The sequence below is a fragment of the Paralichthys olivaceus genome, chromosome 3, assembly GCF_024713975.1.
Source record: "Paralichthys olivaceus isolate ysfri-2021 chromosome 3, ASM2471397v2, whole genome shotgun sequence".
Taxonomy (NCBI): domain Eukaryota; kingdom Metazoa; phylum Chordata; class Actinopteri; order Pleuronectiformes; family Paralichthyidae; genus Paralichthys; species Paralichthys olivaceus.
This window is the reverse complement of record NC_091095.1, coordinates 1,862,501-1,884,071: the sequence shown is the minus strand read 5'-3', so window position 1 is coordinate 1,884,071 and position 21,571 is coordinate 1,862,501. Positions and strand designations below refer to the sequence as shown.

At 43.4% G+C, this 21,571-nt stretch overlaps 3 protein-coding genes across 13 annotated transcripts in view; 1 reads left to right on the top strand and 2 right to left on the bottom strand.

Annotated features, from left to right (window-relative positions):
• The window catches only part of atp11b (ATPase phospholipid transporting 11B), a 40,337-nt gene extending 30,845 nt beyond the window's left edge, over positions 1-9,492 (top strand). For 4 of the 11 annotated variants that reach the window (XR_011240276.1, XR_011240278.1, XM_069520461.1 and 1 more), the window contains 2 exons: positions 1,977-2,137; positions 6,813-9,492. Coding sequence is in view for 7 of the 11 variants with exons in the window: in XM_069520461.1 (XP_069376562.1) it covers positions 1,977-2,137; positions 6,813-6,894 (243 nt within the window). In the remaining 4 variants the exon portion in view is untranslated. Of the gene's footprint in view, positions 1-1,976; positions 2,263-4,922; positions 5,063-6,812 lie in introns of those variants that run through there. The other 7 variants (XR_011240277.1, XM_069520453.1, XM_069520440.1 and 4 more) reach the window with 7 other exon arrangements.
• A 2,881-nt stretch (positions 9,493-12,373) lies between these two features.
• Positions 12,374-20,061, bottom strand: mccc1 (methylcrotonyl-CoA carboxylase subunit). The gene is made up of 19 exons (XM_069520495.1): positions 19,756-20,061; positions 19,374-19,417; positions 18,264-18,403; positions 18,049-18,144; positions 17,782-17,903; positions 17,500-17,647; positions 17,211-17,332; positions 17,004-17,115; positions 16,821-16,902; positions 16,583-16,710; positions 16,272-16,455; positions 16,046-16,155; positions 15,720-15,936; positions 15,539-15,625; positions 14,700-14,749; positions 14,256-14,393; positions 13,754-13,861; positions 13,019-13,090; positions 12,374-12,888 (listed from the first exon to the last, which is right to left on the bottom strand). The coding sequence occupies exons 1-19, from the start codon at positions 19,809-19,811 to the stop codon at positions 12,748-12,750; spliced, it is 2,157 nt and encodes a 718-aa protein (XP_069376596.1). The 5' UTR covers positions 19,812-20,061; the 3' UTR covers positions 12,374-12,747.
• A 677-nt stretch (positions 20,062-20,738) lies between these two features.
• Positions 20,739-21,571, bottom strand: part of lamp3 (lysosomal associated membrane protein 3) — a 6,902-nt gene continuing 6,069 nt past the window's right edge. Inside the window, exon 7 of the mRNA XM_069520439.1 lies at positions 20,739-21,049. Within this exon, the coding sequence (XP_069376540.1) occupies positions 20,910-21,049 (140 nt within the window). The 3' untranslated portion in view covers positions 20,739-20,909. The remainder of the gene's footprint in view (positions 21,050-21,571) is intronic.

The following is a 21,571-nucleotide window of genomic DNA, read 5'->3' as shown; positions in this document are numbered from 1 at the left end:
TATAATCAGTCAGTCATGGTTTGGCAATTTGTCACAAACATTGCGGTGGTGAAGTGGCTCATTCAGTTGATTCTTCTCTCTTGAGCTTCCCCCATAATCCAGACAGAGGAGCAGCTTTGAATCTAACATGAAAACTGCAGAATGTGAACCCTGTTGACCTCTGCCTCGGTGTTGACTGATTGATACTTCACCACTTGACGCTCGGTTGGTTTGAGTGGGTCATTACAGCTTAAACCTACATTTATCACCCATGTGGTCTCACCAACATAAAAACACCAAGGACACTTCAACAACAAATGAACACAAGTCTGGGAAACATTTCAATCTGGGTACGGTTGTGGTGAAGTTGTTGTCACAGCTACTTTCTGTTGGTTTGTGTGTTTTCTGGTGAGTCTTGTGTTGCAGTAAAAGACAGTATGTTCTGATCTAAGAGCAAAACAATGCGCTCACAATATTATTTACAGACGTCTGACACTGCCAGCACAATCCATTTTCAGTTTGGTCAGTGTTTTCCAGCTTCAGGAAAACAATAGTTTGATTTCATGCCAGCAGTGTCTCCAATTTCTGCTGCAGAGAAAAGTAAAAACAGCAACGTCACAAGCCAAAGCAAGCGTCACACGTTCGGCCACACAACACAACAATTTTGTGGCCACATCAGGGCTCATGTTTAAAATATCCGATGTGCTGCCTCTACGCCGTAAAGAAGCATTTTAGAGTTCGGTGTTTCTCCATTTGATGAAAGACGCTGGAGGTTTTTAAACCCGACGGAGTCAAAACTTTTCATTCAGTCACACGTGAATGTGGAGAGAATTATAAAGTCTGCTGCTCTGCAAGTTTTGATCTTGAGAAATCGATGATGCCCGTAATTGATTATTGCAAAAAGTACAAATTGAAGCTGATTCACGGACCAGATGGGTCACTAAATTTACTCTGAGGTTAATCTCTAATGATGCTGCTCTGTCCTGATCAGGATGCAGACGACATGAGTGTAACCTCACTCTCTGTCTCTGTCTTCTCTTCGTCTCTCTGCTCTTTATTTTCTCCCTCACACTCTCTCTGTCTCTCTGTCTCTCTGTCTCTCTCTCGGGTGCTGACTCAAGACAGCAGAGCCACCTGATCTCTCAGGTTTCTTGGCAGCAACTTCATTCAGCTTTGTCTGCCAGTCTCATTTCTTTCCACTGCTTGCCAACTCCTACATTAGTGTAGACAATACTTTGCTTTGGTTTTAACGTATCATGAAAACGAGAAGATCTGGATAGACGATGACGACACTGTCTCATTTCTCATGACACATACTGTCCATATGATCAGTAGGTAAAATAGAAGCAGGCTGAATATCCATGATCTTTATCCCAGGACATGAAGTTATACAATTTGTGTGAAGATTAAATTATCAAGTGTGACATAAAATATCATTTTGATGGAAAGGTAGTCAAGAAAAAAAGAGCTTGGCTGTTATTGCTGTGATCGACTGGCCTTGGATCACGGTTAGTTTGTGCTGCGGGTTATGGATTGGATGCAGAGTGAGTGATCCATCATAGAAGTGACAGAAAGAACTGCAACAGAGAGAGAGGCCATCTTTAGAGCAGCTCGGAAGTCACACAACAACACTAAGCAGGTTCGAGCTGAGCCATTGATAAAGCTCAGTCTGAAGGAACTGAACTTTCTTGATGGTCTTGTTTTTAACTGAAGTCAAAACTCTTTTTTCTTATTTATTTGTTTATTAGTTTTATGATTTATGTATTTGCAACATGTCACCCCCTCGTGTAGCATGTGTGAAATCTCTCCTCTGTCCATCATTGTTGTTGTGACAGCATGCAGTACGTCATCCTGCCGTCACCCTCATCATCCTCTCAGAATGTGACTGTGTTGGTATTCATTTCTTCTCTTTGTCCTCTCACTTCCCCCTCTTTCCTTCTCTTTTGCTTCCAACCTTTCACACCCTTTCTTTCTCAACCTTCTTCACCTTCCTTCAGTCTCTATCAGCCCCCGCGCAGACCCTCAGCTGTGTGGAGTCCCTGTGCTGCTACCAACATGGGCAGAGCGGCTGTTCCCGCCTGGTCTGCTTCCTGGAGCAAATGACAGGGCAGTGCCCGGCCGGTGACAACCATTGCCCGGCATCCAGCTGCAACAACAGGTGGGGAGGACCACGACGACTACTAACAATGATTATGAAACCTGACGAACCGACACCACCTCGTGGTTTCAAAAATTTGGACTCCAGTTCTGAGCTGTAGCTCATAATGTGGCCACAGCTCAACTGTAAGTTTTGCCTGTTCCGTTTCATATTTGGTTTGGGTATGCAGCCGTGGGGGAGCTGGGTTTCTAATGGGCATAGAAACTGGTGTACGGGTTTGTGGCTTAGCAGGACTTTGGGAATCCAGCTGAAGGAGGAGGCTGAAGATGTTTGGATCAAGATGAACTGCATTGTTGGTTTCTTATTTCCATCCGTGTCTGGACAGTTCGATTAGCCAGACAGAAATATTAACCTCGTGGTGTATGATGAGAGGAATATCAGCAACCAAAACTATAGAGACCAGTGACTGAATACATCTATATGCCCATGCCGTCTATGTAGCATGCAGATATGGATGTTTGGCAGGAAAGCCTTGGACAATGTGGGTCCCAGTAATCTCATTGAGGCCAATAGACTGAAGACAACCAAGAGTAGAGCCCGACCGATACGTCTAATATCGACCAGACGACAATATTAATCATACAATGAGGTCTAAAGCTCAGACTTCTGAACCTCAGTGGATTTGTTCTATTCCCAGAGCCTTTGCTCTGTGCTTTGTCTTTTCTGTCCGTCTGTCCCCGAGCAGGACAACTTATTTCATCATTTATTTATTCAGCATTTCTAAATGTGTCCATGCCCAAAGACTTCCTGTGGGACATCTATGTGATATATCTGTCGGGCTCTACCCAACAGGTCTCCATTACACTATAGTCTGTAACCTGTCTTGTCTGTGTTGCCTCTACATTAGGGCGTCCGTCTATTAACCACGTGTCTCTGTTCTTATCGTCTATCATCCGTTATTCTGTCCCGTTTCTGTTCAACACGTCTGAAATCGAAGGTTGGGAGTTTGCCTGATTTCAAGCACAACTGTGTTCTCTGTAATGCACTTTAGCGGATGACACCCTCGTCTATATGTCAGTTATTGATTTGACTTAATAGCTTTAGGTTGATTTCCATATTCTGCTGTGATTCCTCTTGTTCATTGTTGGACTTCTCCACTTGAGATGAAGCTACTGGAATCGTATATGATCCAAACACCAAATGTGGGTGTGCACATCTCTAGTATTATAACCGGGGATTGAAGGGACATAAAGTGCTTCATATCAAGTGGGAGTTTGTTGTGACTCAGCTTTTAAGCTGCACTCAGCAATTTAGCATTTTGGGAGCCCTAAACGTCCGTGAGAGGTAAATATAACAAAACATGATGTCTGTTTCCTGCACAAAGTGAACTCTTAGTGGCTGCAGATCAAATTCCTCCTCTGCTGCAGCACAACTTTGTGATAAAGGGTGAGAAAACATCAACAACTTCATTTTCTTTATTGATTTATCTATTTTTTTTCCCACGAAATATTTTTTGCCTAGTGCAGCTTTAAAGACGAGGGCGCTGAGTTCACAGTTTGCGGGTCTGCTCAGTCTGCAGTTTCTGTGTTGTTGCGTCTTTTTTTACCTGAATCCCAGAGTGCGGAGGTCATTGATTAATTGACCTGATCGGCCCTTTCTGCTGAGCAATCAATAATCCCCAAAACTGCTTTGGGACACTCGGTATCGATCAGATCAATTATGAAGATGTAGCTTTCTTTGTGTCTGAGTGTTTTGCAGTGGACCTCGCACAGTCAGAGGTTGTGGACACGTACATGTTCGTGTGTTTGAGTAAAGGTTATGACAGCATGCAGGTAAAATAAGGGATGCACTGCACTGCATTGTTCTCCCCCCCCCCCCCTCTCTTCTTTCAGCCCCTCTGGGCGACAACCTGCCAGCCCTTGCAGTTGAGCAGACGACTGTGTCATCACAGTCAGTCAGGTCTGAGGGATCCAGCTGTATGAGTAATCTCATCGCTGAGACATATAATTGTGACTGACTGTAATTTGGCGAAGGTTGCTGGGCCGCAGTACAAATAACAAACATCTTACGCATCATCTGACCTCGACTAATTACATGATTCCATCTGAGCAAACGTCGATTTAAACTCCCAGAGGGATAAAAACCAACAATGAACATTAGTAAAATGCTTTAGTTCGTGTGTCCCCCCCCTCTCTCTTACCTGTCGGCCCCTCCTCACCCTCTGGGTTTAAGTAAACAAAGCAGAAAACCACAGAGAGCGATTAGTGAGACTCCCACATTTGGCCTTAATGCTAGGATACTGCCATAGGGGGGAGGGAATGTAATCACCCAGTCCTATATAACACGCTCAGTGACTGGAAGGGACGTATAGCAAGCATATTAGCAACGTATATAAAACATCAAGAATTAATCTGATATTTATTCAAAGCCTAACTGTAGCTGGCTGCTTGACTTGGTCTGTTGTTGCAGCGTTGAATGCTGGCTGCAGCTGAAATATGTCCTGGAGCGACAAAGCAGGAACAGACACGGACGTGAGGAGTCCGAGATGTTTTTTAACAGCAGCTGAATCAAATTGAGTCTTTTGACGTGCTTCAATTAGCAGGAATACATCCACGACAACTCTGAACAATCATTTTGAAAACGTCTTTTACGATTATTTAATTAGCAAACTTAAAGTCAGCTTCAAACCCAGTTTGTTGTTTTTTAATAGAAATTAAACTGTTAAAGTTAACAACGTGGAGCAGAAGGATCTGTGAGCCGTCTACAGACAAATCAGTACCGTGTTTCTTTATGAGGAGTGTGGTTATATTTAACTTTTTTATATTTTGTGCTTTTTTATTTCCAGTTATTTATAATTACGTTTATAATTAAACTAAGACATCGAACAACATCAGTTGAGTCCAGTGATGAAGATTCAGCTACTGTCAGACATCTCTCGCTCCTCCTCCTCCTCCTCTCGTAAAACAAGGGGACCACATCCTGAACCAGAGAGGCTGCTGGGAAGTGTAGTATCTGAGAGTTCTTTGGTTTTTGCTACTTCATGTATCTAACAGTCTTTTTCTACTGGATCCCGAAGCCTTATATGTGCTTCTGAGAAGAGGCCAACTTTGAGGGCATGCTTGTTTTATAACCTGGGTGTAGCGCCCCCTACAGGCTACAAAACAAGCATGCCCAGACTCTGTCTTGTTGCATGGGGGCTGCTGTTGCCTTTGGTATTTTGTATTCTATGTAAACTTGTATGTATCTGTGCCCCCGCACACACTCATCCTCTTGCACTAGTCCTTTTTCTGTCCCCTCTGTCTTCCTGTGTCCTTGTGCCTTTGTGTCTGAAATCTGCATAATGTTGTTCGACCTTCCAGATGAATTATTCCTGTGCTGTTAATGTCCCCTGTGAGCTCCGCCTTGTCCTGTTCCTTTCTTGGGTTCACGTTCCCACTGGCTCAACCCAAAAGTGTTTTTCGGTGCTAATGTCGTCTTTGTTCCGTCGTAACCCGGGGAGCGAAGATGGTTTTAGCACCGAGATGTTTCCTGTTTGACCTCACCGCCGGTAGACAGCTGAGCTAGTCACGTAGCACGTGAGAGCGCCTCCAGTCAAACCACCATTTGAGTCATCCGCCTGTTTTCATGTTTACCAGGTTTTTAAAACGGTTGTCTTCGTCTCGCAGAGCAGCGTTAAATTAAAGGTCGGGAGAATTATTCAGAGCAGGTCGACTGACATTTAGAAAATTAAAGGACATAAACAAACAGGTGGAAAGGAACAGAAATGAGACAAGGCTGCTGTTAGTGTATTCTCTGGTATGAAACAGTGGTCAGAGCTACACACACACACACACACACACACACACACACACACACACTTTACCGCAGTCTTGTGAAGATCAGGGGATGAACTGTTTGAACTCTCGGCTCTGATCGTTGGCTCTGGTTCCTGTTTGATGCAGTAAAGGTTCGGTGGTCGTGACCTTCAACAGAACATCCTCTGCCTCTTTCCTGATGAATCCGTGTCGGGATGTTCTGTCCGTGTTCGACGTAGACTGTTAGTTAGAGTTTTATAAAAAGACGACATCGTGCACTGGTCTGCATCTGTCTTCGCCGGACGTTGTCAAAACAGACCCAGTTTGCTGGTTTGATTCTGTAGACGTACGTTTAATGTTGTGAGAGAAGATCGTACAGTTTGAGTATAGACATATATTTTTCTTGAGATTTTTAAACCGCCTGCTGTACTTATGTATTTATATCTCATCAGAAATCTACTTCTGTTTCTGGTTGGGAGCAGATGTATTCAGTGTGTAGCACGAGTGTGATTCATGATTGATTTCTCTTTATGGTGATTGTTGACTTCATGTTCACGAGTTGTGTATCTCAGGTCTCCTCTCACCTCGGAACAAAACCAGAAAACACTTTAAATCTCTGTTTCTCTGCAGCTTTATTCTTCATTGAATAATCCACAGTTAAAGTTTTGAATGAAGAATTTACTCATCGTCATTATTTAGTCTGGACATTAATCCAGATCTTAAATCTGACTCTGGTTCAGTGAGTGAAGGTGGAGACTTGAGATCCTCATCACTAACAACATCACACTCATCACTAACTCTTCACTCCTCCACCTCTCACTCTGCTTCTTCAGCCTGGTTGTGATGATTGTTAACACAAAACACCTCTCACACACACACACACACACACACACACACACACAGCATCAGTGTCCTAATCCTCGGTCACTGCCTGTTTTCAGGTCTTGGGGCGACACGGAGAACTTCTACTCTAACGATCGCAGCATCCTGACGCTGTCGCCCATCGAGGCCACCCACTGCTGACTCCCAGGGGCCACTGACCGTAACGCACAGAGCCGGGGGACACTTTCCTTTGAGTCTTGACCACTCCCCCTGCCGCCATTTTAATCAACACACTCCAATAAAAAACTCACTTCAGCGAGTTGCAAAGCGAACTTGACACAGGAGCTGTTGCATCATTTGAAACCAAAGGACGTTTCCTGATTTATTTCTTCCTTCTTGGTAGAGACGTTGAAAGCGACGTTGAAAGACGAGACGGCGTCTGAACAGCAACGATGATCAGACTCTCTGCTGCGGAGAGAAACTGAGTCCTGCAGAAAAATCTGAAAGCTTCAGACTCGATGCGTTGAGTTTTGTATTTAACGGGTGAACTCTCTGCAGATCATTTTCCTGCAGGTTCCAAACTTGTTTTGGTTGAAACTGAAGTGATCCAGTGAGACGTAGCTGTGGACACAGGATGGAGACTCCTGACCTGGACTGTACCATATGACCCAGCTGGTTCGTTGGCATCGACCATCGACCATCGTCACTGAGGCGCTTTAACACAAACCAGGATCACACATGTAGCAACCAGAACCAGACGACGTGAAGAACCTCCGTGGGGTCGTCGGCTGGCAGCAGAAGTCATGTAATAGAAACTTTTTGAGCTTTTGTGGAAACCGCTGCACTCCCCCCCCCCTCCCCCGCAGCCCTGTAGCATCCAGAGCTTTTTGCCGACGCAGCGACTCTCCTCACTTTCAGACCGCCGGGATTCTCTCGATACTGTGGGAGGAGCTTCCCCTCTACTGTGGAACCAAAGAACGAAGGATTCTGGAGTTTGTCAGAGAAAACGTGTATTTTTGTGCCTGATTGTACAGAAGCTTCCGTTGTTGTTGTTCCGAAGACGATTATTATTGTTCGTGCTGCTTCCTCGTCCGGACTGTTCAGGCCTCCGTCTCCCCGGGGCGCCTGTTTGAAAAAAAAAAAAGAAGAAAAAAAGCCATACCTTTTCAAGAAGGGGATTCTCTGAGTACTGAAGGTGCTGCAGACAGGAGCTGTGGTGACTGTGTTCCCCTGAACGCCTTTTCTCACTCTGCCTGGTTAGAAAGCATCTCAGCATTTAAACTCATGACGTCGGGTTCGAAAAGCAAAAATTGACCCAATCTGTTTTGAGAACAATCTGCGCAGACCGAACTCGAGGTACCATCACCTCCTTCAGTCGCCTGGAAATCTGCCCCGAGGCCCCGACGGGATAATGGTTCCGATTGGATTCCGGTGAGACGAAAAATGTCTTTAATGGCGAGATGCTTTTTCCAAACCAGGGCGGGTGCACGTTGACCCGGACAGCAGAATGTGTCTCTCTTCACAGAGGTAGATTTATCAGATTAATGACTCGGCAGGAGGTGAACAGGAAAGCAGAGCGTTTGCACAAGTCTCATATCAACTCACTTCTCCAATCATTGCTCAGCCGTCACCATTCAAACCATCCCCGTCATGTTTCTGCTTTTATGTTCTCGTCATGTGCGTCTCTTGTTGATGAAGTGTGTGTGTGTGTGTGTGTCTGTGTGTGTGTGTGTGTGTGTGTGTGTCTGTGTATGGCAGCCATGTTGGTTGAAGGACGTGTGGTACGCAGCTTTGTTCTCTCGTTTCTTCCTTTGACGAGAAGTCGACTCCAGAAGGCGACAGAAGCGTGATTCGATATCGAAACCTCACGAGACAACCGTTTTAAACTTGACGAGAATCGTGAAGTTGCCTCAGCTCGCACAGGGAACACACGCAGTCGTAGGATGTCTCTGTTTCGCTGCGGACGATGTTTGGAGAAGAAGTTTTGTCCGATTCTAAACAGGACTCGTTCGTGTTCTTCGCCGATTCATCGAATCCTCTGGACGTTTATTTTCAGTTTATTTCTTGTCCGTTCACACATGACAAGGAAAGTGTCTTATTTATTATTGCAGTACTTTATTCCTCTGTTTGTGTTGAACCCTTCTCACATATCAATATATCAGCCACTCCCCGAGACGTTTGACCTCTGACCCTGGATCTGTGATCGGGAGGCTGAACCCCCGTCTACGCTCTGAACCAGGAAGTTAAAGTTACAGTTCGTAAGTTACTCCAGATACTGATCATCATACTGTTACTCTCACTCCTGTTTCAATAGTTACACAGGAAATATCTTAGTTTTTATTTTGAACCATTTGACCTCATTTGATAAAACTCGTCAACGTGGACGCACTCGTACAAACTCTTCGTTATCGTAGCGTCATGATTCAGTGGACGATCTGTTGACTCATCTCGCAGCTCTAATGGCGTCACACGAAAAACTAGATCCACGCCGGGAGCAACAAACTTGAAAAGCCTCATCTCAGTTTGTTTGACGCTGCAGAAGCTGATCTGTGCCGGAGCCCCTGCAGCGTCAGAGCAGCTGTGATGCCCCCTTGTGTTCATCTACGGAAACCCAGAGTGTTCAAAATGAAAGTTAGAATATTGATAAAGATAAATGTGATAAACTGACATGTTCAAAAAGAAACAATATGAAAAACTGCTTAAAACTTAATACATGATGATAAAATATCAGTCAATTCCAATTTTAATTCTCCCTCAAAGTGTGATTTAAAGAATTCTCACAAAAAAGATGAGATTTTGGGAGAAATTTTGAAAAAACACGAGACAAAAAAAAAACCTTCTGGGCGGAGGAACCGTTTAAAATCATAGAATTATTTCTTGGTTGAAAAATAAACATTTCAAACACTTTGGGTTTCGTGTAATTAGAGACAGAATTGAACTTTTGCTGCCGTTTGTGCAGAAAACTGTTGTTGAATCTGTTGTTGAACTCAGATGTGACGGAAACAAACCGTCTCAGCTGAGGAGGTTGGTTCCGGGGCCTCCAGCTTATTTCTCGAAGCAGGAGATGAACATTTAATATTTCATCACTAGGTGACGATCGTGTCGTTCATCAAAATCACCCTCTGAGTTTAATTGGATCTTATTTAAGACTCGGCTGTTAAATTCAGTTTCTCTGCTTCCTGGAAATAGATGAAAAGACTAAAATCAGCTGTTCGCTCGTCTTCTGCTTGAGAAACATCCACATTTCAATCAGATACAACAACATGTTCCAGACTCGCCGGCTGAGATTTTGTTCATGAGTTATGTTATTGTATAAATTGTTCCTGGTTTATCTACAATCTTCCTGAAAGTCTCGTTCGGCCCGTGACGTCAGAGTCTCTCAGCCTCGTTTCACAGGCCTGAATCAAATCAAGGTTTTCTTAAACGAATCAGCTGAAAAACAGGAAACTAAATGAAACGGTCGAGCGATCGGGTTTCTGCAGAACTTCCTGTGAGTCAGCGTCGGGCAGCGAGACTGGAGGCCGCAGATCATCTTCCTCCCTCTCATCAGTAAATCTGGCTTCAGCCGATGGTTAATTCTTCGTCACTCTTCTGTTGACTGATGTCTGTCCTCCTCGTCCTCCTCTGTCCATAGATCTGTCTTATAGTGGATGTTTATGAAGATGCTCTATTTACGAAATAAACACATTTTTAAGAAACTACTGTTCGGAGTGAGACTTCATTTCATTTAAATATTAACTGACCAGAAAGAAAAGTAAGAAGAAATCAGCTCAGAAAAATCTTCATGTTTAATGAAGGAGAGAAAAATACAATTAAGAGTTTGCATCAGGGACAAAAAAGCAAAGAATCTAAGAAACGTAGTTTGTGTTTTATACGACGATGTGTAACGAGCTTCTCAAATTAAAAACATATCGACTCAAAGTGGCAGATTAACGAACTTTTTTAACCATTCAAAGGGATTTTAGCATTGAAACAGTCAGTTAAACAAATGAATCCAGAATTTTGGAACTGAATAATTAAGATTAATTTATTTGCTGGTCAGAGATTCTTAAACGTGACGATGTTTCTGTGTTTTCAGTTTGAACATTTATGATTTTGCTCGTTTGATTCACATTTTAAATTCTATTAAAATATGTTAACGTTGGTTGTGGAGCCTGAAAACGGATGTTTCACATGTTTATGACTTTTTAAAGACTGAAAATTCATTTGAAGATAAAAAAAAAAAAAAGATCTGATGATGAAAATAACAAATGCAGCCTCGGATATATTAAAAACACAGGACGAGTCTGTTCGCTCCAGATTAATAAGAAACCGAGGAGCATGTTCAGATCTTCAGTCAACACACAAACACATTCATAATGTCTCCGACGTCCCAGAGACATTTTCTCATATTTGTTGTGAAGCAGACTTTTCCAAAGTCTGAAAACTTTAACAGATTAAATTCACAAGTACGACAAGAGGACGAGTGTCTACTTTAACAAACCTTTATTACAGAATCACAGCAGCTTGTTTAATCATCTGCTTTTTTAAAATCACCTCAGGTATCTACAGAATGATCCTGTCTGTTTCTACAAGGCCTCGGAACACACGGTTAATAACGTTAGTGACGGACAAGTTTGATTCACACACAAGAAAACATCTGTTCAAATCCTGTGACCCACGTTTCATCCTTTCAGGTTTTAATTCGAGCCTGAAGCTGGAAACAAAAGTAGAGAAAGAAGAAGCTCATTTATCTCTGGAGTGTTTTTCTGCCTCTTCTGTCATCAGAGTTCAACTCTGCTCAAAACTTTTCTTTTTTATTTCCACACAATAAAAGTTCTGATTCAGTCTGGAAGGACAGAGCATGAGAGACAAGAAACCTCATGAAACTTGAACTCACAGTAGAAAACTACAGAGCGGAGTTTCTGTCCCTGAAAACTTTTTCAACAGATCCGTTTCTCGTGAGGTCGCTGACCATGAATTTATCATTTGGCCGATAACGTTGTCTGATATGAGACTTTCACAGACGAGTCAAAGTTTTAAAAACATCGAAACAGAACCAACAATCAAATAAACGTGGATTTCTGTTTAAATTTCACATAAATAATATTTATTTTCTTAAATGAAGTTCAGGTCAAGTCTCTGATGACGAATCAGTCAAGACATCTGAAAACTTTTACTCCCACAAACACGGATTAGTCGAGCTCAGGTTTAAATACTGGTCGAGCTTTGTAACAAACAGGAAGTTGCTATAAAAGCAGTTTAACTTTAACTCATCAGAAGAAATAGGAAAAAAAAAAAAATCCAGCTGACTTGGAGGTTAAATAGTTTTTCTACTGAGCAGCGATAATGAATCCTCTGGAGTTCAGTAACTAATCCTGATGTGCTGAAGTCTAATTAGACAAAGTGCGTCAAAGGAAGAGAACACGACTCCGAGAACAAACAGCGACAGGAACCAAAACCAAGAGGAAAGAAAGAAACAGAGGAAAGAAAGAGAAGAAGGAGAAGAGAAGAAGGAGGAGAAACCAACAGAGTCTGACCTCCTCTCCTTAAAGATCTCTTCATCATTTACTGTAAATAAACATGGACGACATGAAAGGGAAATTATCTTTATGGCCCCCTGGTGGCTGGTCATGATGTCTCCTCCATGTTCATCAGTGGGACATGGACCAAAAATATCTTAGTGTTTCTGTGAAGATGAATTTGTTTGTTTGTTTTTTTTGATTCTGTAAAAACAACCAACACAGGATGAAGATGATTGACAGCTTAGACCGACTCACGATTGGTGGAGGACGTGCGTCAGCGGCTTCGTCCCGCGATCGCTACAGCGCCGACTCCGAACGACTCGAGGAGATAAAGCAACGGCGCTCGTATCTGGGAGACGATGTGGAGACGCTTCGTCCATTTTTATTTACAGTTTGTGATCTCGGCTCCGCCCAGGGTCACGTCAGGACTTTCAGAAACTTTCCTCTGAAGCTGGACGCTCTCGTTGTCTCAGTAACTCGTCCATCTCCCTCCCTCCCGCCTCCCTCCCTCCCTCCCTCCTTCCTGTCCGTCTGTGTGTGTTTGTTGAATTCACTGGCTGCTTCCCTCCACGTCAGCCTCCTCCCCCTCCTCCTCCTCCAGCTCCACCAGAGGAGCGTGGCGATTGGCCTGAGAACCTTCGCTGAAGAAAACCTTCTTGATCACACCGGACTTGGGCGCCCGGATCGTGTGCTGCGGAAAAAACACCGAAGAGAAAACTGATCAACTCGAACGGAAAAACTCAGCCGAGCGAGTTTTAAACTTCAGATTAGAGTAAAGATTAAAGTGAGATCTCGTTAAGGAGCAGAAATCTGCCGCTCACCTCCATCTTCATGGCGATCATGACCATCAGCGCGTCTCCCACCGCCACTTTGTCTCCGACCTTCACCAGCACCTGGACACAGAATATTCACATTGAAGTAAAGAGCCTCGAACACGTCTTCACTACACAGTCAGTGTGTTTTAAATATAATATTATGCTCAGACGTCTCCTCATAAACTTGAAGTAATGGACAAACGTTTATTCCTCAGGAGAATTAAAGTACGAGAAACACAACGAGAAGATATTAAAACCATCAGTCAGTTCTTTTTATGTTTTTGTTATGAAGCTTCTGCAAATCTAAAAACTTTGCACAGGAGCTGAAGACGATGAGCTGCAAAGAACTGAAGTACACTCAAGTATTAAAGTACAAAGTATTTCTCCCTTTTTGAAATCTGCTTCTATCAGATGGATTTTACAGAAACAAACTTAGATAACTTTCTCCCACGTCACCAGATTCTCACAAAACTATTTAAAATTCAAAACACAAACGGTTTGTTTTGTTTACAGAAAATCTGTCAAACGATCGACCTGAATTATTTCTCTACTGAATTCACGTTGCTAACGACACGTTTTAAATCCCAGTTAAAAGTAAAATCACTGTTTTCTTCAGAACTTTTTCTCAGAAGATAATACTTGTAGTACTGCTGTACCTTGAGTTTTATGAAAAGGTTTGTTCAAATATAATTTACATTTAAAAAGGTGTGAAATAAAGAAATTCAACGACATCAAACTGACCTTCTCTATGGTTCCTGTCATGGGGGCCACGGCTCCGCCCTGAGCCCCGGAGCCGCTCACACCGGCCAGATATTTGGGCACCGGCACCGACACCTGGGACGTCCCCTCCTGCAGATGGAGACACGTCAGAAACGAGGAGTGACAGTTCAACTGAGGTCAGGGGAAGAGGACGGACTTTAATTTCCCCTGACGTCAGCGGTGAAGAGTGATTCTCTTTAAATGGACTGAGCGACGCTTTGATTCTCAGCTTTCATCAAATCTGTGCTTCGGGACAACGAACCTGAAATAACTGAAGTGAAAACAGAAGCAGGTCACGCGATCAAACACTGACTTTGATCTTACAGCCTTTAAACTGCTGCGGATCACAAACACAAAGTTTAACAAGTAAAGGTTTTAGTTTAAGAGACAGTGAATTAAAGGTTCATCCAAAATCTTCTGTAGAAGCAGAAACATGCTCGCTGTTATAATAATGATAATTATTATAATAAGAGTCTGAACGAACCATAGAGAACAGATGAACCGTGTTTTCCAGAATCACCAGTTTGGGACGAGACTTCTCTCCGTTGACGGAGCAGTGAAGGAACGAAGCTCCGCCCTCCAACTCCACCTCTCCGGTCACATGGTACAAGTCCTCGCCGATCTGAAGGAAGAGAAGAAACAATCATTTTGTAGTTCTTATGCTACTGCTAGTGATGCTAACACAAAGTAAACAGTGATTTAGTTCATCGATGATCGATACTTTACATTTATTTCAACTTGTTGCTTGTATTAAGAATTATTTCTTAATTGTACAATTTTTACTAAATCAAATATAAAACGGAAACGAGATCGAAAACTTGTTTTGTTTTATGGAATGAATAAAAAACTACTTGTCCACTTTTCTCATCATTTTAAAACACGGTTTATTTACGATGCAATACAATAAAAAACCTTTTCTTCAGCTCACCTGCATGTTGTAACTTCCATCTTTGTTATACTTGATCACCACATCAACCTCTGGAGACACGGACGAGAGGACATGTTTTTAAAAAGTCAGGATTCATTAAAACATCTTCCTCTTCCTGCAGCAGCACTGGACTGATTTCTGGACTTGCAGAAACATTTTTAATAGAAACATTGAATAATGAATGTGACTTCATTAACAAACTGTCTCTGAACTTAATTATTCAAACTGGAATTAAATTAAAACACGTCCTCAGCTGCTGAGACCAGAACTCAAACCTTCACGATGATCCTAAATAAGTGAAGAGAATCAAACTAAATACATACGACTCATGTATTTGTACACAGTTTGTCCGTTACCTACATGTGTGTATGAATGTGTATATATGACTGTGTGTGTTCCCTCCTCCCTCACCGTCTTGTACTCGTGATATTATTTGGAGTGTGTAATAATCTCAGCGTGTTACGATCCCACTGATACACACAGCACAACACAAAAGTAATTTCCAGCTGTCGATCATGAGGCTTCATCTGTTTTTTCAACATCAAATAAAAGGAAACTCCACAGGGAGCAACCAACGTCCATGTACCTGATGTGTACTTTTACTTTAGTTTGGTCCACGTTCCATGCTCTAACATGGAGGAGGGGGGGTTACAGCCAATACTAGAGTCAGACACCAGGGTGCAAAACACTGCAACATATAATATGCATGTATTTATTTATATATATATATTATTTGTTGCAGCCTCAAATGAACTGTGATCTAAACTCTGTAATCAGACATTCATTCTCTTCCTGTACACCAGGGGGCAGTAGAGGTCAAGTAAGTGAGTGGTACTTGCTTTTGTCTCCGACCTGTAGCGTCATATTTCTGTTGAACTGAATGTTGTTTCTCCAGCCGCTGCTCGAGCCGAAAGGAGAGAAGGGGTCTGAAAACACACACACACACACTTAATTACACTTGTTTTTTTGTTTTTTCAAATCCAATCATTTCCCCTGACGTTGTCAGACTCCTCCCCTCACCTGTGGAGGCGTGCGTGAACTCCTGTGTGCGTCTCCTCTCCTGCAGCACCAGACCCAGGGCCGCCTGGCAGATGGTTTCCCCAGAAGGAGCTCTCGGGGCGGGGAACAGGTCGGCGTAGTGTTGGGGGATGAAGCTGGTGGTCACGTTCCCAGCCTCGAACTCAGGGTGACCCGAGAGACTCAGCAGAAAATCTATGTTCGTGTTGAGTCCAACGATCTGAGGACGAGAGAGGAGCAGAAGAAGAAAGTGAGAACACACAGAGACTGAGTCATTTTTAATCACATGGGACACGGAGACTTTGAAGCTCAGGGTCTCGGCGTCTCACATTATATTGTCGTAAACAGTAGCGCAGCTTCTTTAAGGCAGCTGGTCGGTCCTCGCCCCAAACCACAAGCTTAGCGATCATTGGGTCATAATGTACCGACACCTCATCCCCTGAAAACACACACACACAGACACACACACACACACACACACACACAGTTAGTGTGTGTTTAAACGTGTAGTTATATGAAGGGGAGCAGCTCTTCAGTATGATTTAGACTCTCTACCTTCCCTGACTCCCGTCTCTATGCGAGTGTGTTGGTCCGCTTGAGGGGTGGAGAGATGCAGCAGAGGCCCCGCCCCTGGGAGGAAGTCGTTGTTCGGGTCTTCGGCGTAGATCCGCGCCTCGAATGAGTGGCCCCCTAAGATGATGTCATCCTGGAGGAGCGGCAGACGCTCCCCTGCTGCCACCTGGAGGATTTTCACAAAGTAAGATCAGCTCATGTTTCCCACCGTCACTTTCTCCAGTCTGATTCCCTCTCTCCCTCCCTCCCACCCTCTCCCTCCCTCTCTCCCTCCCTCCCTCCCTCCGTCTCACCCTGAGCTGCCACTCCACCAGGTCGGTTCCAGTGATCATTTCAGAGACGGGATGTTCCACCTGCAGCCTCGTGTTCATCTCCATGAAGTAGAAGTTATGATTGGCATCCATGATGAACTCCACCGTACCTTCACAGGAAGTCAGATGAGAAGTAAATAAACTATAACTGTTGTGGGTCTGAGGGACCGTGAGGAGATGTGAGTCTGTGTTTGTGAGTCTGTGTTTGTGTGTCTCTCACCTGCTCCTACATAGTTCACAGCTTTGGCTGCACGAACTGCTGCTTCTCCAAGTTTCCTCCGGACCTCAGGACTGATCCCAGGCTGAAAACGACGATGAGGAAACATTAAACAGTTGACAAAAGTTGATCAGTGGATTCGAGGAACTTTAAAAACTTCTCGTCTTCAGAGCTTCGTGAACTCACCCCCGGTGCTTCCTCAATGATTTTCTGATGTCTCCTCTGGACGCTGCAGTCTCTCTCAAACAGATAGACGGCGTTACCGTGCATGTCTCCGAACACCTGAACCTCCACATGTCTGAGGGAGACACACACATAGTGAGGGTGTGTGTGTGTGTGTGTGTGTGTGTGTGTGTGTGTGTGTGTGTGTGTGTGTGTGTGTGTGTGTGTTACCTGGGGTCCTCTACAAACTTCTCAATCAGCATGACGTCATCGTTGAAGGATTTCCTGGCCTCTCGTCTTGCAGACTCCAGCTGCTCTAAGAATTCTGAGTGTGAAAGTGCGATACGCATCCCCTGAACACAGGAACAGTGAGTTACTACACATATATATACACATAAATATATATATATATATATATATATGTATATATATATATATTTGAGGTATTTGAGCGATGACTGTTGAATAAACTGTCCAGGATTGTTTTAGAGTTATTCTGGATTCGATCACGTCCTCTTACCTTCCCTCCTCCTCCACGGACGGCTTTAATCATCACAGGGTATCCGATCTTAGCAGCCTCCGCCTGGAGCCTCTCGTTCGATTGGTCCTCTCCATGGTAACCACCAATGATTGGCACCCCAGCGGCTGACATGATGTGTTTCGATGTGCTGAAAACGGACGAAAAGCAATACAAGGAAAATTCAGCTTTTACGACGGCTTCTCGTCTTTTGATTGTTTTAACGATCAAATACTTGGAGACGACCAGAGAGACGTTGTGAATATATTTAATATACGACGTCACCTCTTAATGCCCATGTCTCGAATGGCAGAGGAAGGAGGCCCGATGAAGATGATGCCCTCCTGTTTACAAGCTTCTGCAAACTCTGTGTTTTCTGATAGAAAGCCATAACCAGGGTGGACCGCCTGCACACACACACACACACACACACACACACATTTAAACAAATAAGAGCAATAATAATAAACATTATTAGATATAGGGTTAAAAATACCTGAATGTTTTAGTCTAGACTTGTTTACAAGTGTCTCTTCTCGCAGGATTACTCACATGTGATCCAGACTTCTTGGCCACTTCGAAAACTTTCTCCATTGAGAGGTAACTCTGCTGAGAGGGCGGAGGACCGATGTGATAGGCTTCATCCGCCTGCAGGACAACGCAGGAGAAACACCGGACTGTTTAACACTGGACGCCATCAACGGGCAGGAAACAAGAAACCAGGAACAACGAGCCACAGCAGAAACTAGATTTATCGAGCTTCTCACCATGGCCACGTGCATGGAGTGTCTGTCTGCGTCGCTGTACACCGCCACAGAGCGGACACCCATCTTCTTTGCCGTGCGCATCACGCGACACGCGATCTCTCCTCGATTGGCGATCAGCACCTTCTCGATCCTTCGCACTCCTGGAGGAGACGGAGCGGAAACTGAAGAATCAACAACTGTTCGCTCGTTAGCTCAGTAATAAAAGAACAAGTTATTACAAACACATAATAATGATAATCTTTCTTTATAAAGAACATTTTGATGCTTCGCACGTTAAGACATTTGAATTGAAAGCAAACAATGATCACACAACATGAGAGCACAAACACAAGAGAACAAATAAGAGAAGTTTCATCAGCATCCATGAATTATTGTCTTCGAACTCTCATCTCAGCTGTCAAAGAAAGAGAATCCTGCAGATGTCCCTGAAGGACATCCTGGTTCAATGAGGAGACTGTTGGTGCTTCACTGAGTCACTGTAATGTCCAACAACACACACTGATGTTCTAATGTCCAACAACACACACACTGATGTTCTAATGTCCAACAACACACACACTGATGTTCTCATGTCCAACAACACACACTGATGTTCTAATGTCCAACAACACACACAGATGTCTACAACACACACTGATGTTCAACACACACACTAATGTCCAACACACACACAGATGTTCTCATGTCCAACAACACACACTGATGTTCTAATGTCCAACAACACACACAGATGTCTACAACACACACACACTCCATACAGGTCGTTACTTCACAGCACCTCTGGGTGTTTATGAAGCTGTGTGTCGTGAAGCTCTCTCTACCTGGCTTCAGGTCCTGAAGCTCTCTCTACCTGGCTTCAGGTCGTGAAGCTCTCTCTACCTGGCTTCAGGTCCTGAAGCTCTCTCTACCTGGCTTCAGGTCGTGAAGCTCTCTCTACCTGGCTTCAGGTCGTGAAGCTCTCTCTACCTGGCTTCAGGTCGTGAAGCTCTCTCTACCTGGCTTCAGGTCGTGAAGCTCTCTCTACCTGGCTTCAGGTCGTGAAGCTCTCTCTACCTGGCTTCAGGTCGTGAAGCTCTCTCTACCTGGCTTCAGGTCGTGAACTCCACTCACCTCCTGACACGAGCCTCACGCCTCCTCTGCTCCATGACAACTTTCTGAACAGAAGAGAAACGAGAGTCACAAACATCAGCGTCACTCAAACACACGAACTGAAGCTGCACGAAGGAAACAGTCAGGAACCACGTGGTTTTACATTTATATATATTTGTATATATTTATATATATTTATATATCAATGAACCGATGAGGACTTGAACCAGCAGCACGATGCTAACCCTGCTAGCTGCTACCTTTATTTAACCTTGCTCACGTCTCGTCTGTTTCAAATGAAAAACTATTTATTGAGTGTTGTTCCTGAGCTGAGAGGTCAGCTGTGTGTGTGTGTGTGTGTGTGTGTGTGTGTGTGTGTGTGTGTGTGTGTGTGTGGACTCACTGTGGAAACACCCTCACACTCTGCAGACTCGGGAAACTCAGGATAACTGCAGCCATCGCTACCAGCTGTTAGCTAGCTGCTAGCTTAGCTCCAGCCACAACACCGAGCAGCCGAAGCGGAAACTCCTCTGAAAGGAGCCGATGTCAAAATAAAGAAGCGGCCGAAACTTCGGAGTGAAGCCGCGAGAGAAACGTGTCGCGTGAAAACTGCGAAACACGCGAGAGAAAAACTCAAAGACACGCGACCGTGGGTTTTTAGGTTTTTACGCGTGTGATCCTTCCGGGCTTCCGTAGCGTCAGCAGCCAATGGGAGGAGGAGCTGTGGAGGCGGGGAGGACGCTGTAGTGAGTTCACTCCGCCAGCAGAGGGGAGTGTTTCACAGCATATACTTTAAACAATACTAATAATAATAATGTATTATTTGTATATTTTAGTTTTTATTATTGAGTAATATCTGTAAATAATAATAATAATTATGTATATTTGTGATATTTTTGTTTTAGTACATTATTTAAATGATTATAATAATAGTATATATTTTTTATTAAGTATTTACTAGTTTAAAAAATAATAATAATAGTTTATTATTTGTATATTTTAGTTTTTAGTATTTACTTGCTTCTTTAAATAACAACAGTAATAATACTACCACTAATAATAATAATAATAATACATCATTACTATTGTATTAATATCATCATCATTAGTTGTAGCAGCAGTTTTCCTTATTCTCATAAACTCACAGGAGGGAATTACAGCAAATGACTCATTATTACAGTAACACTATTATTAATACTTTCACTCTAAATCCATTAATTGTATTTTGTTGACAAGAAGAGAGGTTTCTAAAAAAGAAACGAAAACATTTCACAGTTCTGTGCCATAGACAGATCCAGGACCAGCATGCACCTGGAGCGCAGCCATCTGAATTGATTGTGGATGTTGTCTGTGTACAGTTAATTAATCTTAATTAATAAAAACTACTTTTCAGTCTCCGTTTTTATTAAATAACTTTTTAAAATACAAACAAATCAGAAAATGAAACCAAACTGAAATAAAGTCATCTCTGAAATTAAAGACACATTTAATCCAAATGTAAATTCAGGTTCACACCGGTTACAAGGAGAAAACACAAACGGAGGAGGAGGAGATTTCTCAGAGGCTGTCGTAGCCTTGTCTGTTGCGGTCTTTGAGAAGGAGGAAGGTCAGCACAGCGATCAGGATGATGCACAGCACCGTGGCCCCGATGACGATGGGAATCACTCGCTTGTTGTAGTCAGCCCAGCACTCCACCTCTGCAACAGAGGTCACAAACAATCAAGGCTAAAGATGACGAGCTGGAGGAGGAAGAGATGTTCAGAGAGATTCGGTCTCGTTTGCAGCTTCGTAGATAAGTTTACTTCTTCTTTTGAGCGAAGGCCTCACCGCAGTGCTGTTTCCCATGATTCATCACTGCAGGACGGCTCTCAAACATCCTGCATCATTTCCACTCCACTTTTAAACTCCGTCCGACGTATCATCACAAACCTTCACCATCAACAGCACGGAGCTCGCGGTACGTCCAGAAAATTCACCGTCAGTACAAACGTCACAGATCAGACTATTTACACGAATTTGATCTGACACAGCTTCCTCTTCCTCGTCCACATGTCCCACAGCGATAAGGACGGTGGAGACATTTTCTAAATCACTTCTTGCCTCAAGTGTTGAATTTGTTACGACAGCTTGAATATCTGATCTGTTGAACTGTGCTGAAGTCAAACAGGAAACTAAACTCAAGTTTCTCAGGAACTGTGACCGTCAGAGAAAGAATTTAA

Bases quoted from the DNA above. Each gene is read 5' to 3' on its own strand.
- mccc1 (XM_069520495.1), bottom strand. From the start codon at position 19,811: ATGGCTGCAGTTATCCTGAGTTTCCCGAGTCTGCAGAGTGTGAGGGTG. The intron at 17,333-17,499 runs GTAAGAGGACGT...TCCTGTGTTCAG, and splicing joins TCCGTGGAGGAGGAGGGAAG to GGGATGCGTATCGCACTTTC. The intron at 16,903-17,003 runs GTGAGTTCACGA...CGTCGTTTTCAG, and splicing joins TCATTGAGGAAGCACCGGGG to CCTGGGATCAGTCCTGAGGT.